Here is a 16,385-nt window from a genome sequence, read left to right as displayed (position 1 = left end):
CCTTGCCTGAGGCTGGGGTGAGACCCGCAGGGTGGGAGAGAAGGTGTTGGGGGACACAGCAGTCCTTCCTGCCTCTCTCCTCTGTATCCTCTGGCATCAAACCAAGCTGGAATCCCAAGAAAGTGGAAATAATGGGACTTTAGTGGCCCACAGAGCAGTGAGAGGAAGTGGATCCCTGGCCTCCATGAGGTTCCCTTTGCTGTAGGGTTAATAATGTCTCTTGGGCTGTGGGCTGTCATGAAATCCAGAGTTCATATTTTTTAATTTGCTGCTGCCTCACTGATGGGAGAGACTATAAACCAGCTGTCTTCCCCTGGAAGGAGTGGGTGTTCTGGCACAGGCCACAGCAGTTTGGCCTGGGCTGCAGGTTCATTGGCTGGGAGTGTGGAGGTTGGGATGGAGTGGGAGAGGCTGCTTGGGGCCCCGGGGCCTTGGGGCCTCGTGTGTGTGTGTGTGTGTGTGTGTGTGTGTGTGTGTGTGACAGGTACTGTGAACACTTTTACTTGAAAAGAGCCCATCCTGGGGTGAGCTGGATGTGGACACTGGCTGTGTGGGTGGGCATGTGGGCCTGGGAAGAACGGTGAAGAAGGGTGTTGGGGGCTGGTCCCAAGGCTGTGTCTTACAGAGTCACTGCAGACATCCCAGCTCTGTTTGATGCTCTAGGAAGGCAGACAGAGTACTTTTACAGCTCTGGGCAATGTGAGGTGATGGCTCCTGCAGTGGAGATGAGGCCTCAGTGAGAGAGGAGGTCTGAGCAGAGGGTCTAGGCTTGGTCACCTGCCCAGACAAGGCTGTTACAGGTTGAGTTGTAGCAGCAAGACCCCCAGTCTTTCTTTTTTTTTTTTTTTTTTGCAGTACGCGGGCCTCTCACTGTATGGCCTCTCCCGTTACGGAGCACAGGCTCCGGACGCACAGGCTCAGTGGCCATGGCTCACAGGCCCAGCCGCTCCGCGGCCTGTGGACCAGGGCATGAACCCGTGTCCCATGCATCGGCAGGCGGACTCTCAACCACTGCGCCACAAGGGAAGCCCAAGACCCCTGGTCTTTCTTGGGCACCCCTCTGTGCCCAGTTCTCTGCTAGGCACTTTAGAGAAATAGAAAATATTGCACAAATAAATGGACAGATGGATGGGCCTTATTCTCTGAAGGGATCAAAATCAACATCACAGAGTCTGTAGACAAAAACATACCATGGCCCACACACTGACACACATTCCCCAGCCCCATACCACATACACCCGTACACACCCATGCACACACCCCTTATGTGCATGTACTCACGTGTACATTTACCCATGTTTCCGTGCACACATACACACACCTACTCATCTCTGCTCGTGCACACACCCGTGCACCTATGCACACATTTATTTCAGAACAAGTTTCCCAAGTCTTGCAAGTAGTAGTTTTGGCCAGTGCCTCTCTGACTTGGGGCCACCCCCTCCTCTCATTTCCCCTCAGGGAGGGGTTGTCTGGATGCTCTCTCAGGAGTCCTGTTCTCCTCCCTGTCCAGCTTTACCTTACTCCATCCTGGTGGCCCCAGGGCAATGACTTCATCCTCCAGAGTCTCTTTTTCCTCACTCTATAAATTGGGGCTGATGGTCCCGCCCTGCTTGCCTCACAGGGTGGCACCAGCATTCCCATGAGATAAGGGAAAAGAGTGTTTTGTAAACTGTAAATTGTTTTCCAAACAGTCAAATGATGCTGTTGTTTTCTCAGCTCCCGAACTCAAGAGTTCCTCCACCTACATGTAAACCCTGTGCTTGGGTGGAAAGGGACACAGCGTGGAGGTAGGGAGGAGGCCTGGCCAGTTCTGAGGCTCCCATTCCACCTGGAGGGCTGGAGGGGCATGGGCCCCTCTGCCCTCAACCTTTGCTGGGGTCCACTGTCTGGTGGGGTTGGTAGGGGTCTCGGCTGTCTGGCTACGGGCTCTGGGGGTAGGTGAGAGAATTTGGCAAAGGAGAGTGAGGGGAGAAGGGAGAGGTGGAAACCACATAATCAAAGACTGAGGCTACAGCATTGTCATTTGATCAAAGAAATATGGTCTCAAATTCGATGCTTGTGTAACTTCAGTGGGGGCCCACAACTCAAGGAGAGCTGGGAGCCCTCCCTTAGGAGGAAGCCAGGGTTCCGTCTCACAGGCGTATAAGGGAGCCTGCTGGGCACTAGCTGGAGCTATGGAGCTGTCCAGGAGCCATCACAGACCCTCCAGCTTTGGTGGACCCCTGGGGTGCTCAGGGGATGTAGGATGGGAGTGAGGACAGGGTACGGGTGTGTTGCGTTGTCAGAAGGCCACCCCATCTTCTTTTCTTCCCAGCTGTGGCTGGGGACCAAGACACCGGGTGGCCCCCAGCAGCTTCAGGCATTTGAATATGGGGTCATTGGAGACCAGAGGCTGCTCCATGGGGACAGTGCTGTGGGAGTGGGACTACTGACCCCACTTTGCAAGGAGCCCCTGACCAGGGGTCCTCCCTGTGGTTCCCATCCCCCCCAGTCTAGCCCAAGCCCTGCATCTTAACACAAGGGAAACAGAGACACAGAGAGGCAAAGGACCAGCCCCAGGTCACACTGAGAATAAGAGTAGAACCTGGGGCTCCTGTCTCTTAGCCCTGTGCTCATTCCCATGCCTGGGAAGATGGGGCTTTTGCTGGGGGACACCTTTCGTGAAGGATAGTGAAGCCTCATATACTTGCATGAATGAAGCCAACTTGTAGCAATGGCCTTGTGGGCTGGAGGAGTCAGGATGGGCTCCTTGGAAGAGGAGGTAAAGTTCACCAGAGAGGGTAGGTTAGGTACAGTGGGGACGAAGTCTGTCCAGGTTGTCATGTCTTTCATTTGTTGAGCCTTCCTGGGTCCTCAATTTAATCTTGTTCTCTCCTCATGATGGGTTGTGAGGGTTTCTTCCCTTTATCCCCACTTTATAGATTTGTTCATGAAATCTACAGATATTATCTGAGCCAGTGCTCTGTGCCAGTACTGGGACCCAGAGGTGACCAGGCAGACTGGCCCTGCCCTTGTGGGTCCACAGTCTGAGGCCAGAGGCAGCACAATGCCAGCCTGACTGGGGAAACAGCTGCATGATCTGGGGCCGGTTATTTCACCTCGCTGTGCCTCAGTTCCTCAACTAAAGAATGGTGGTAATAAAGTCCCTTCCTCCTAATGTTTATCAAGTGCTCAGAACAGAGCCAGGCATACTGAAAGTGTAACATCTATATGTGTGTGTTTGTTTAAAGAGTTATCAAAGGAACAGGTTAATTGTAGGTCGTGAGCAAGTGATGCACAGGAGGGAGGAAAAAAGGGTGATGATGCGGGAGCTTTCTGGGGAGCTGGCAACATTTTCTGTCTTGATGGGGGTGTGGGTCACAGGGTGTATGCAACTGTCAAAATTCATTGAACTGGACTCTTGAGATCTGTGTATGTAAAGTATACCTCAATAAACAAGCATATATAGAAAGAAAGTAAAATAAAGGATGAGGGGAGAGTAAGGACCCTCGAGGTCCTCTTTAGACAGGTTGTCAGGGAGGGCTTCTGAGAGGAGGTGTCTTTGGGGGTACTCCTAGGAGAGGAGAAGACTTTGGCAAGGGGGAAGAAAGATGAGAACACTGAGCCTCTAAGAGGTTTGGGGCTGCACTCAAGGTCACCCTGAGAGATCAAGAGAGACAGCCCTGGAGATTTCTTGGCAGCTGGCCCTGCGTGGGCCCAGGTGCAGGACTCTGTAATCTCCCCTTTAGAGAGACCTGGCGGCATTTATTGTGTTTTCTAGGGGCAGTTCTCTCCCCACCCGTGTGCCTGTTCTCAGAGCCTTGGCACTCAGAGAAGGACTATTTTAATCCATGTGGTAAATGGGATCCTAAATATGGACTGAGTAGGGTGGGAGGCATTGAGAGTCTCCAGCTCAGGACAGCTCCACCTGCTTCTCCTCCTCAGCAAAGCACAAGGTGCAGGCTCAGGCCATCCATCGTCCTCCTCCCTTCCCTTTCACACCCCTGTCTCCTTCCAGCCCCATGCCCATCATCCCATCCTTTGTTTGTTCAGGAGCCCAGTGTTTTCTGCCAGACCCCAGCCGGGGACTCCCAGGTAATCCCGACCTGTCTGTACCTTCAAGCTGCTTCCAGCCTGGTGGAGGTACAGAGGCCAAAACCACTGAGGGAGGTGCTGGGAGCACTTTCCAGAGGAGGAGACGTCTGAACTGACACCAGAACCTTCCTCAGAAAAAGGGAGTTAGCCCAGTAGAGGAGATGGAGCAAGAGTGCACCTGGCGTAGGCAGAGAGTGAGGCCTATTTGGGATCAGAACATACATCACTCTGACCAGAATCAAGTGCTCTGGGGCCAGGGTAGCAGGAAATGAGCTGAGAGAGGAAGACGAGCTCTGGATGCCAGGCGAGGAGGTGGCCTTTATACGGAGCACTAGTGGGTGGGGATAGGTAGTGAAGGACCAGAGAGAAAGAGGTAGGGCTGAGGACCCCACCGAAAGCATTTCAGCTGTGAGCTTGGGATTTTAGGAGAGAAGAGAGAGGACCCTGATATCGGGGTCGGGTGCCAGAAACAGGGCAGAGTGAGGAGAGGGTCCAGGAGCCTGCCTGGGGGCCCTGGCAGGACATGGTCAGGTGGGCTAGGGAGGAGGTGGCAGGAGGCAGGGAGAAGTGTTAGGAGGCCAAGCAGAGAAGGGGTGCAGAGAGGACAGAGCAGGCAGGGAGGATGGTGCATCTTTGGTCCTGTGGCTAAAGCCTGAGGTGCCCGTGGCTTGAGTCACCTCAGGACACAGTGTGGTAGGGGGAGCTGATGTGGTGAGTGGGGGTGACCAAGCCTCTACCCACAGTGCTGTTAAGTAAGAAGCCGGTACATGGGAGCTGTGTGGGCAGAACAGAGGAGGCAAAGGCAGCACGAGCAAGGGATCCATGGTTTCCAGGCTGGGAGTGTCTGCCTGCAGCCGTCTCCATGCACACCCCCATTCTGGACTGGTTAGTGGAGAAGGAACCCCGGAGCTGGTGGAGGGGCTTGCCCAGCTCCTTGCACCCTACACTAGGGTCAAGCTCCAGAGACCAAGGGGCAAGCAGATGCAGGGATTCGTTTCCGCCCCAGTTGATCTTTGCCTAGAGAGCTTGGTCCCAGAGCCTGCCCACACATGCCCTGGCAGAGGGGAAACCATCCTGCAGAAGAAGAAAGCAAGGCCCAGGGTGGCCCAGGGTCCGGCGCGTACTGAGCAAGATGGAGCTGGTCTGAGCCTATCTTGGGTTCCAGCCCTGGTCTTCAGCCCTGTTCAGCCAGGAAGCAAATGTGAGCAGCCTTACCCGGGGGATGGCTTGTCCCTGCTCTCCCCATTCTGGGCCACCTCACCCTGCAGGCTGACATCTCCACCCCCTGCACCTCCTCTGAGCACGACCACTTCAGGGTCTTGCTCATTTCCGGTGATTGGCTGTAAGGTTGACAGCCACAGCCCAGGGCTGAGTTAACCTGAACAAGGATCGTGACGCCCACCCACATGCTGCCTGCCTTGATGTGATGTATCCTGTGGGGATGACTATTATTACTCCATTTTACAGAGTTGTGGGCTGTGGCTTGGAGCTGTGAATGTTAGCTTGAGGTCACAGTGAGTCATTGGAGGAATTTAGCTCCAAGCCCAGACCTCACCCCGCCAGGCAGTCACTTCCCTCGAGCAGGGTCCTCCTTGCTGCCAACCTCTACCTCTGGTCCACAACCCTCATGCCATCTCACTGTAAAAATGAGGCTCTGGCGATGTGTGGCTCCTGGCCTGGGGTCTCACAGGTGATGTGTGATTTGACTACGAAGTCCACTCAATTTCCACCTCAATTGCTGTCCCCAAGAAGGGAGGCAGGGGCTTCTCTGGCCTCTGAGTTCTTCCAAGCTTTCAGCTACTTTCCAGGGCTTCCTGAGCTACCAGCTAAGCTGCTTGAAGCTGACCCTCAATCAAGTCCAGAGGCTCATTGGACCACCAATCAGGAAAACCTGGATGTGAATCCTCATTTTGCCCTTCATAAGCTGGGGGACCTTAGGCAGGTCACAGGCCTCTTTGAGATTACATGTCCTTGTCTGCAAAGTGAGGGCAGTGGCACTTCTGGGTGGCTCCTGGGGAAGTGGATTTTAGGCCTGACAACTTTCTGTGCCTACCTGCCCTCAGCTCCTGTATGACAGCCCCAAGGCCCGGCAGGAGGTGGACCACCACTGGAAAGCCTCAGGCGGCCCCCACATTGTGCGCATCCTGGATGTGTATGAGAACATGCATCACAGCAAACGCTGTCTCCTCATCGTCATGGAATGGTATGCTGGCCCACCCTGCCTCAGTGCCTCATTAGTACCCCTGTGGCCCCCAGGCTCCCACCATTCTTTAGGGGCTGTCTCTGTTCTTCAGATAGCATCTCCGGGAGGCCCCCCGCCAGCCTCTGAAGGGTCGCGGACCTGCGCAGCTGGCCACAAGGGCCTTCCTGCAAGGGTGGGAAGGAATCCACAGGGACTCTAATGTGGCCTCCCTGGGTATGATTTCCACTCTGTGAGGAGGGGCTGGAAGAGCTGAATGTAGGGGGTGGGGGAGAGATGTGGGGAAGAGTGGGAAGTACACTGTCCCCTCAGCTTTCTCCTTCCCGCCTGGATTGGTGCTCCCACGGCCCCACCAGGTGCCGGGTGATCAGGGCCTAGATCCAGGAGCCAGCGGCTTTCTCCACCCTGGGCTTCTTCCACGAGCACTGTGGCTCAACCCTAACCTTCCTCAGACCCTGGGCCCTGTGTCTTAGCCTCCAGCTCCTCCCTGTCTGCCTTTAAAGTTCCCCCTCACCCCTCAGTGTAGCAGCTCTTGAGTCAGATGTGGGGTTCAGATCCTGGCTCTGCCACCCACTAGCTGTGTGACCTTGGGCAACTGCTAACCTCTCTGAATCGCTGTAACTCCCATGTAAAATGCGGAGGGAGATCTTGATGTAGCATTCACCCTGTTCATTCTAAGTGCTCTATGTGTATTGCTGAATCAATCTTCACAACTCTGTGAGGTTGGTGCTATAATCCCTGTTTTACAGAAGAGGAAGGTGAGGCACTGAGAGATGAAGGGACCAGCCCAGGATTACACAGCAGTGCACAAAAAGGGTTTGCCCAGGGCGCAGCACACAGTAGGTGCTCAGAAAACAGTGGCCATGATGATGATAATTGACATCTCCTTCCTCACTTGGGGAAACCTGGATGAGGGTGGGGCTGCCAGGCAGGGTCAGTGCCCCTGGGAACACAGGTGCTCCCTGGTTAAGATCCTCCCCTAGTTCTAAGAGTTGAGTTCAACCCACCCAAGCCAACAGCCCACCATTCACCAGGCTCTGCAAGGCACAGGGAGGCTGAAGGTGACCGTTCCCCAGGAGAAGAGCAGCAGGGCTGGAGGCCTGAGCCCATGACTTGGGGTGGGGGCAGGTTGATGCCTGATTCTCCACCTCGCTGCCCACTTTCTCTAATAGCATGGAAGGCGGTGAGTTGTTCAGCAGGATTCAGGAGCGTGGCGACCAAGCTTTCACTGAGAGAGGTGTGTACGTGCAGCTGCACTGGGGATTTGGGCTGAGATGGCTCACACAGAGTTTCTGTGTGATGCTGGGCAGGGCCCTGCTCCTCTCTGTGCCTCAGTTTCCCCAGCTGAATAAGAGAGGGTGGGACAGAGTGTTTATCTCCCAAGGGGTTCTGTGAGTCTGTGACACTTTGCCAGAGATGGGCTCTCCATGGCCTTGGGATGGAGGACTCCATGCCTCTTGGTGCCAACCAACAGTTGAGCCGGGGAGAGGTAGCCCAGGCCCGCTGAAAGAGCCCCAAATGAGATGAGGCCATCCCCAAAGGAAACTAGGGTGACCAGGGTGTGGGTATGGGATGGGGGCCCTGGGTGGGAGGAGTGCACCACCTTGTGCTTTCCCAGGAGGGATGATGGGTGGGGCCCCCTAGGCTGCCTGACCCTTGACTGACATCATTGACCCTCTCCTCTGTCTCTGTCTGCAGAAGCTGCAGAGATCATGCGGGATATTGGCACCGCTATCCAGTTTCTGCACAGCTGGAACATTGCCCACCGAGATGTCAAGGTGAGGCTCCAGGATCCAGGTTCGGAGACCAGGGAAAAGAGTACCATCCACAACCCTCAATGGTCCCAGCATCCACTAGATGGAGGCCACGTTCCTTGGTTGGCATTCAAGGCCTCTTCCCCCTGGCCAAGACTGCTCTTCTCAGCCTTTTCTCCCATGGTTCCAGCATATTCATTCTGCTCTAGCCAGATGGGTCTCCTTGTTTCCTTCAAACACTGTATAATCCCAATAGCCATAACAATAATTGAATGCCTACTTCAAGCCAGTAGTCCTGATAAGCATCTCGTTTAATCCTCACCCAGCCCTGTGAGATGGGTGCCATTACCCATTTGACAGATGAGGAAACCGAGGCTCAGAGAGAGATTGTCTTGCTCAAGGCTGTGCAGTTGCTGCACTGGGATTCATGCATTCATTTGTTCATTCAGCAAGGATTTTGTGGTGACAATATGCCAGGCCTCAGGAAGGGGCTGCCTTACAATGTTGGGGCTTCTGTGAAGTAACAGCCATAGTTTCCATAGGTGGAGCCCTCTAATGTCAACATTTTAGGGGAAAGAAGCCATGTGCTGGGCACTGGATGAAGGAGCAGAGGTAATCCCAGTTGCTAGACCTGCTTGCCCTTCCAGTGGATGGGCTTGAGAGATGTTCTCTCCAAACTTCCTATCCAGGGAGGACTGACTCTTACAGGTGATCAAGATCAGATGGATGAAATGCAAACCGAGGCAGCCTTACATACACACATGCACACACTTGCATGTGCCAGCCACCATCAGAGTAGAATCTGCAACTCCTGGGCCCTCGGGCCCACACTTAGAGCATGACACCCCCAGGCTTATTTCCTCCTAAGACTGGGCAGAGGAGACCTGAGGGCCCAGCTGCTGCATCAGGTTCTTCCTCTGGCTGACTACTGCCAACCCATACAGTTATTCTTTGATTTTGGATACACGGGGAGCCGCAACAGTCTCACCTTTGCTTTATTTTGCAAAATAAACCATTGCTTTATTTTGGCCCTGGCTTCCTTTTTTTCTCCCAAGGGGAGAAAAGCCTTCTGCTGAGAAGATTCCTTTGTATAGATCAAAACTGCTTCCCTGTTTTTAATCCCAGTCCAAGGTTGCATCATCTCAAACAGGACCTGAGAAATAGCTTTCACTGGCTCCAAACTGGAACTCCATCTAACACCCATCCTTCTACCCCAGCTCGGCCGCTCCTCTCCATGGGCCTAGGTCCTACACATTCATTAAAAACCAGCTTCAGGGCTGCCTCCTCCATGCAGATTCCCCACTGCCTTCATCCCTCAGACTCTCTGGGCTCTGCAACCAGGAAAGATGGCCTCTGTGCAGCTCCTGGGGTCTTAGCTCCCGGAGCAACCTCAGGGGGGCTGTCCTGCAGGCTCATTCTGGGCTGGGTACAGGCTGTGTGCTTGGCAGCACTGGCTCGCTTGCAGCCCACCTTCCCCCGGAACCCTCATTTTGGCATCTCAAGGCAGCATCACCAACTCAAGCTCAGAATTTCCTGCCCCTGGGCTCTCCGTGGCACTCGGTTATCTGCAGCCTTGGTTGAACAACTGCCTCAGTTTCCCCTCTGTGAGATGAGGTGTCACCTCTCAGCCACATTAGTCTCCTCCATATTTGGCCCGTGTTGTTGTTTGCCAAGACCCAGGTCTTTTTAGTGAGATGGACCTGGCTCCTCCTGCATCAATCTGGATGAGGGAAGACTCTGCCCCCACCTGGTGCCTAACTCCAGACTAATGTTTTCTCTTCCTGGCCCAGCCTGAAAACCTGCTCTACACGTCCAAGGAGAAAGATGGGGTACTCAAGCTCACTGACTTTGGCTTTGCCAAGGAGAGCACCCAAAATGCCCTGCAGACTCCCTGCTACACTCCCTATTATGTGGGTGAGTCCTTGGGATATGGTTTGTACCTCTTTACCACACCCGCCTCACCCTGCTGTGGTATGGGGCAGCCAGTGGGGTGCAGAAGCCAAAGGGTTAAAGCCCAGTGAGGAGGGAGGGGAGGATTCTGTCTGCGAGGAGGCGGTGACTGGGGGGCCGGAGGTTGCAAAAATATTCTCCCAAACTTCAGCTTCTGCTTTTGAAAATAGATCCAGGAAAATTCTGGCTGTGGCCTGTGAGCTGAATGACATCACAGCGGCTCTAAATATATACGTGATAAAAGGCTGCCATCAGCTTGGGATGGAGCCCAACTGTGGTTGTTTTTCTATGGTTTTTATCTTCCTGAGAGTCATATTCAGAAAGTGGGCAGGCATTTCCTCCTACATTAGAGGGATGCAGGGTACCAGCCACCTGCCTTGTGGGAGGGGGTCCCTTAGGTGAGGGCATGGATGGGACCCAGGGTTGTACACATACCCATGCTTCCTGGAAAAGCTCCCTGCTCCTCTGTGAGCGGGCAGCCCCCAGATCTGGAGAAGCCCCTGCTGAAAGTGCCCCTTCCCAGAGAGTGGGGTGATGACTCGTTTTACAGAGAGCTCTTCTCCCTCAGGATAAGCCTTCCAAGAGCTGTTTAAGGGGTGGGAAGCCCCCTGAGACAGCTGGAATGGCACTCTGTTTACCAGAACATGTTTTGCAGTATTTTGACTTAGAAATCTTCCGGCCTACCCATCTCATTGAACAGATGGGAAGACCAAGGCCCCATGGGATGGTAGCCAGGCTGACAGTGGAACCCAGAGCCCTGGCCGTGGCCCCTCCTTACCCATGACCTCGGCTGTACATTCAGGAGGCAAGGGACACAGGGCAGCTGGTGGGCTGAGGCCCTCTCACCTACGGCAGGACCCCATCAAACCCCAGACTGCCCTCCTCTCCCTCTCCTCCCACACCAAGACTGAGATGGCCCAAAGTAGCTAGGAGGCTATCATTTCTTACAGCCCAGTCTAAATTGGGATTATTTTATCTGGGAGCTGCTTTTCCTCCCGCAACTTCACACACATGCCGCCTTCCCAGAAGGTGCCAGACGCCAATCTGCTCTGCCCCATCCCCCAGCTTGGGCACCTGCTCTCCACCTTGTCCAAGATTTAGGCTCCTGCCTGGGCTTGAGGACCCTTGGGACTGAGGCCCTTCCTGTGCTCTCTGCCCTGGTAGCTCCTGAGGTCCTGGGTCCAGAGAAGTATGACAAGTCATGTGATATGTGGTCCCTGGGCGTCATCATGTACATCCTGTGAGTACCATCCATCTCCTGCAACCCCGTGTACCCTCAGAACCACTTCTGTCCCTGCCATCCTTGGTGAGGGGCTTGAGCAGGTCACTCTTCAAGGAGGCTGCCCTTCCCTTCTGGTCATGGGACACCTCTTCTTCAGGCTCCCTGAAGGCCTCCCCATGCCAAGGGCAGATGGTGGTCCTGGGATGAACACCAGAGTTCTGAGGGCTGGTATTATTGCCTTGGTGTCTGGCTGCCCGTCTCCCCAGTCAGGGTCTTGGGGGAGGAGAATGGGTCCACCCTGGCGCTTCCCCCACACCTGTGCCGAATGACCTCTGCCCTCCCCTAGCCTATGCGGCTTCCCGCCCTTCTACTCCAACACGGGCCAGGCCATCTCCCCGGGGATGAAGAGGAGGATCCGCCTGGGCCAGTATGGCTTCCCCAATCCTGAGTGGTCAGAGGTCTCTGAGGATGGTGAGTGAATCTCTGCCCCATCTTGCTCCACTGGACCCCATAAGCCTTCCTTCTGGGAGAGAACACTTTGGTGTCAAACCGACCTGTATTCAGATCCTAGCTTCCCCAGCATCCCAGCTTTGTGGTCCTAGGCAAGTCACCTAACCTTTCTGAACCTCAGTTTCTATATCTGCCAAATGGGCTCAAAACCTGCCTCCTCAAAACTTCCTCTAACTCCTGTTCATATTTTCCCTTTGGAGACCACAAACAAGTCTGCCTCATATCAATTATCTATTGCTGCCTAACAAATTACCCCAAACACTTAATGCCTTAAAACAAGGAACGGTTATTAGCTCACTGTTTCTGTGGGTTAGGAATTTGGGAGCGTGTGCAGAGCTGGTGGTCTCTGGGAGGGGGGGACTGGCTCTGAGGAACTTCGCAGCCTCACCACTCCCCTCTCATCACTAGCCAAGCAGCTGATCCGCCTCCTTCTGAAGACAGACCCCACAGAGAGGCTGACCATCACACAATTCATGAACCATCCCTGGATCAACGTGAGTGCCACCTCGTTCTATGGTGGGCAGGGTGATGAGCTTGAGCAGGGCTGCCAGAAGAGTGATGGCTCCGGAGTCTCTGCCGTGGGCCACAGATGTGTGGTAGTGCCCCACCTATAACCTGCCTTTGCCACCACTCATGTCAGGCTCCTTCACCTCCCTGAGTCTCCGTTTCCCCATCTGAGACTGGAAGAAAGGGGGTGGGGTGGGGCAGCCAGTGTTGTCCCGGGTGCCCGCAGGGTCTGATCCACGGGCCTGGGGCTCCTTCCAGCAATCGATGGTGGTGCCACAGACTCCGCTCCACACAGCCCGAGTGCTGCAGGAGGACAAAGACCACTGGGATGAAGTCAAGGTGGGTGGACTCTCCCTCAGCCTCCCTGCAAGTAGCAGGGTTTTGGAAAAAGGGACTCCACGGTGGTGACCACCCAGAACCTGGGTCTTCGGTCCCCTCTCGCCTTATGTCAGTGACTGCAGCCGTGGTCTGACCGTGGCACTTGGAGCACTGGGCTGCGCTACCCCATTCAGGGTGGTGCTCCTGGCTCACGCCCTCGGTGAAGGGGGGCTTTGGGGTCAAACCGAACAAGCTTTGGCCATAATCCCTCCTATGATTTGCAACATTTGGGAGGGTGGTCAGCCTGCTTTTAGACTTAGGGGAGGCCAGATTTGAGCCTATGGGGCAGCAGCTCAGAGCCTGGGGCAACCAGGGCACAGTCTTCAGGCGCTGGTGCCCTGGGTGCACAGCAAGACGGCGTCCCCTGCAGGCCTTGTGGTTCTGAGCAGGTGACATTGGTCCAAGTCCCTGTCCTACTTACCCTTGGTATGGTCCCAGGGAGTCACTATACTTTCTGTGCCTTTTTGGATAAGCCCAGTGTCTACCACAATGGACTAGAGTGAAGCTCATATGAGGCAAAGGGATGGGCCCAGTGCTGGCTACACAGGGGGCTCTCGGGCAGCATAGATGGTCACTGCCATCACTGATATTATTAAGGGGCTACTCAGGCAGGAGGTGATGTCTCTTGAGGTCAGTGTACCTGCCCTCCCCCCACATCTGTCCCCAGGAGGAAATGACCAGTGCCCTGGCAACCATGCGGGTGGACTATGACCAGGTGAAGATCAAGGACCTGCAGACCTCTAACAACCGGCTCCTCAACAAGCGGAGGAAGAAGCAGGCAGGAAGCTCCTCGGCCTCTCAGGGCTGCAACAATCAGTAGCTCATGCGGCTGTGGGGGAGCTGGGCCTCAGCCTGGAGGACACACTGGAGGGGCCTGAGGCCCTGACCCAGAGGGCCCAGGCTCATGGTTTTTAACAAAAGGATTATTTTTGTTATGTTTTAATTTGTCACTTGGAACTTCAGGATGGGGGGACGTGACCCTGATCCTTCAGAATTCCAGCCCAGGTTCAGGCCCTAGACAAGGGCCAAAACCTGGGGGCTAGGGAGCCACCTGCTGCAGCTGCAGTGCCTTTGACCAGAGTGGCCTGAATGAACTGTGACTTTGTCCTGCCCTGGGCATGGCCTTAGACTTCTAGGCCACTGGGAGTTGTGGCTGGGCGTCCCTTCTTCTGTGGAAACAGCTCCCTGGAGGGTGGGCAGATGGGCCTGGCCTTGGGAAAGGCATCTGGCCACTGGTTGTCATGGTGACCAGGGACAGAGTTGCTGTCTCTGAATGCTGAGTGAGTGAGCAAGGGAGGGAGAGGGGCAAACGAGGGTCTGCGTGCCTTCTTGGGGAGGCTGCTCTCCCTCACGCTGCATGCCTCTCTCAGGCTCACCCCTCTTTGGTCTCCCTGAGGCTGCAGGGTCAGTCTGCCTGGCTCTCTGGGTGGTCCAGCCCTGTCTTGCTGCAGCCCCATCCCACAGGGTCCTTGGAGTTCTCCTTGCACAGAGTCCATGGGCCCAGCATCCTGTTACTACCCCCCACCCAAAGAGTAGCCTCTCGTCTCACTGCGAGTGGGAGGTATTTTTAACCCTTTTTTTTTTACTTTGGAAATGTCACTGTGACAAAAGCTAAAACAGTTACCCTGCCCCTACCTGCTCACCAGATCCCAGGCAGGAAAGCCTTTCCTTAACTTTTCATCCTCTACTCTGTCTTGATTGATGGCAGGGGTTGTCTCTTGGTGCACTTTTGCGAGAGTGGATAGCTTGGGGCAGGGCCAAGGGCTCCCCGTTAATCAGGGGTCTCTTTCTATCCTCCGGGTCAGACCCGAGGCAGCGGAGGGCTGCTGTGTGACGCTTAGAGGGTCTGGTCCTGGCTTTGGCAGAATCAGAGCAGAGAGTGCCCCTTCCTTGCTGGTCCAGGCTCACCCAGCCCCACACTGCCCAGGCAGCCTCAGGGTACTGAACCCCTGATATGGGCCTGGCAAGTGCCTGACCCCCGGCCTGTTTGCTGGTTCCTTACACTTCTCTCACGGGCAGGGAAATCCTAGACCACGTCAAATAGGGTGGTCACACTTTTTGTAAAACACTGCTGGGTTTTACATCCAGATATTAGTAAACAACATTTTGACATTTTCCCCTTGTTTCTGAGTTTCTCTTTGTCTATATGAGTGGACAAAAGTGGCCTAAGGGCATGTCCTCACACCTACTAGTGATTTCACTGCTGCTGGACAGGGTGCCTCAGGCCTGGTAAACATGCCAGACTGACTTCAGGTCCACCCTGGCCTCACCAGGCATGGGAAGGTCATGGGAGCTAAGGGATGGCAGCTGCCCTGTGCCCCCAGCTCTGTGCTGCCCGGTGCGCTACGTGTGTGACACCCACCCCCAGCTTGGTGTGTGCCAGCGTCTGCCCACAGTGGCCACCCCCAGCTGTGTGCCAGCCTGCTGAAGGGCGGGCAGAGCGCCTGCTGCAGCGCTGAGCTATTTTCAGAAGCTGCCAGATTTCATTTGGCAGCGAGGATGTCGGGGAGGGGAGGGGGCGGGACGCTGGAGACTCTTTTGACTACTCCAGCGACGGAGCACCCTCAGCCCTCGGGAGCCCTTGCGGGCAGCCTCGAGGGGGACCCTGACTGACATATTCCCCCAGCTCCTGTCCTCTCCATTTCCCAAGAGCTCATCTGACACCTGCAGCACTCCTCCCCCCACCTCCCTTCCCCTCAGGGTGTCGGGGAGGGTGGGAGATGTTAGAAGGCAGGGACAGGCAAGCCACCTGAGCTGAGTGCTGCTTCCTAGCCTGGTGACCTTGGACAAGTCTCCCCGCTTTCCCGCCTTGATTTCCTCACCTGTGTATTGGGGTTGATGATGTCCACTCTGGGGAGACATCTGGGGGATCGGACAGATGATGTGTAAAGTACTTAGTGGGGTGCCTGGTGCATGGCTCGTGTCCAGCACCCGTTTGCCACCCCAGCATCCTTAGCTTTCAGGAAGGAGAGAAGTACCTGAAATTGCTCAAGGGAAAAGCAGCCCAGCCCCCAATCTACCTCTGGGACTTTCCACCCAGAAAATCAGGCTTTCTCCACCCATGGGCTCTCACTCCCAAGGACCTGCTCTCCAGAACAGCATCATATGGGCTTCCTGGACCTTGGTTCCAGCCCTGGGCTTCATCCTTGAAGGGGTGGCCCACCCTTCTGAAGGACCCCTGAGGTCCCCAAATGAATTCTGGGGGCCTCACAGAGCCTGTGGTTCAGACCAACCCTTGTCATGTACTCTGCCCAGTGAAACGCTAGCCAGCTGCAAAGGCAGGTAAAGTCTGTCTAGTCACAAAGCTGCAGAGGTGCAGACGGACTCCTTCACTTGGCTACTTAGTGCCCACTCCCGGAGACCCTGTGCTGGGTGCAAGGAAGGCAGCAGTGGAAGCTGAGGATAGAGTCTCACCTCGGGGAGTTTACACACATGAGGGAGAAGGACAAAATATCACACAAATACATGTTGAATCATGGACTTGATATTTTCTATGAAGGAAAGACGTGGCTTGCGAAGGAGGTGTCATTGTGCAGTTTAAGCCAAAGAGGTAATTTATGCCCCAGTGGCTGGGGAGGGTGCCTGGTAGGTTGCAAGGCTGAAGGCAGAATCGCAGGACCAGGACCTTAGGGACAGAGAGACTCTGTGCGCCCCTCAACTTTGCCTGTCTGTGCTTCTCTCGGGGGCTGGCCTTGATCTTCCTTCTGTACTGCCTTCTCCACATGCAAGACCAGAGCTTCAATAGTCCTAGCAGGGAGGCATCTGCTCAGCTGTCTGCATGCCATTC

At 55.0% G+C, this 16,385-nt stretch overlaps 1 protein-coding gene across 1 annotated transcript in view; it reads left to right on the top strand.

Annotated features, from left to right (window-relative positions):
* The window catches only part of MAPKAPK3 (MAPK activated protein kinase 3), a 38,016-nt gene extending 23,302 nt beyond the window's left edge, over window positions 1–14,714 (top strand). Inside the window, exons 4-12 of the mRNA XM_033424456.2 lie at window positions 6,141–6,280; window positions 7,450–7,514; window positions 7,976–8,055; window positions 9,822–9,945; window positions 11,146–11,221; window positions 11,550–11,674; window positions 12,122–12,207; window positions 12,479–12,559; window positions 13,266–14,714. Of these exons, the coding sequence (XP_033280347.2) occupies window positions 6,141–6,280; window positions 7,450–7,514; window positions 7,976–8,055; window positions 9,822–9,945; window positions 11,146–11,221; window positions 11,550–11,674; window positions 12,122–12,207; window positions 12,479–12,559; window positions 13,266–13,418 (930 nt within the window). The 3' untranslated portion in view covers window positions 13,419–14,714. The remainder of the gene's footprint in view (window positions 1–6,140; window positions 6,281–7,449; window positions 7,515–7,975; window positions 8,056–9,821; window positions 9,946–11,145; window positions 11,222–11,549; window positions 11,675–12,121; window positions 12,208–12,478; window positions 12,560–13,265) is intronic.
* The last annotated feature ends 1,671 nt before the right edge of the window (window positions 14,715–16,385 follow it).

Source organism: Orcinus orca, chromosome 10 (assembly GCF_937001465.1).
Source record: "Orcinus orca chromosome 10, mOrcOrc1.1, whole genome shotgun sequence".
Classification (NCBI taxonomy): domain Eukaryota; kingdom Metazoa; phylum Chordata; class Mammalia; order Artiodactyla; family Delphinidae; genus Orcinus; species Orcinus orca.
This window is presented reverse-complemented; position numbering and strand designations above follow the sequence as displayed.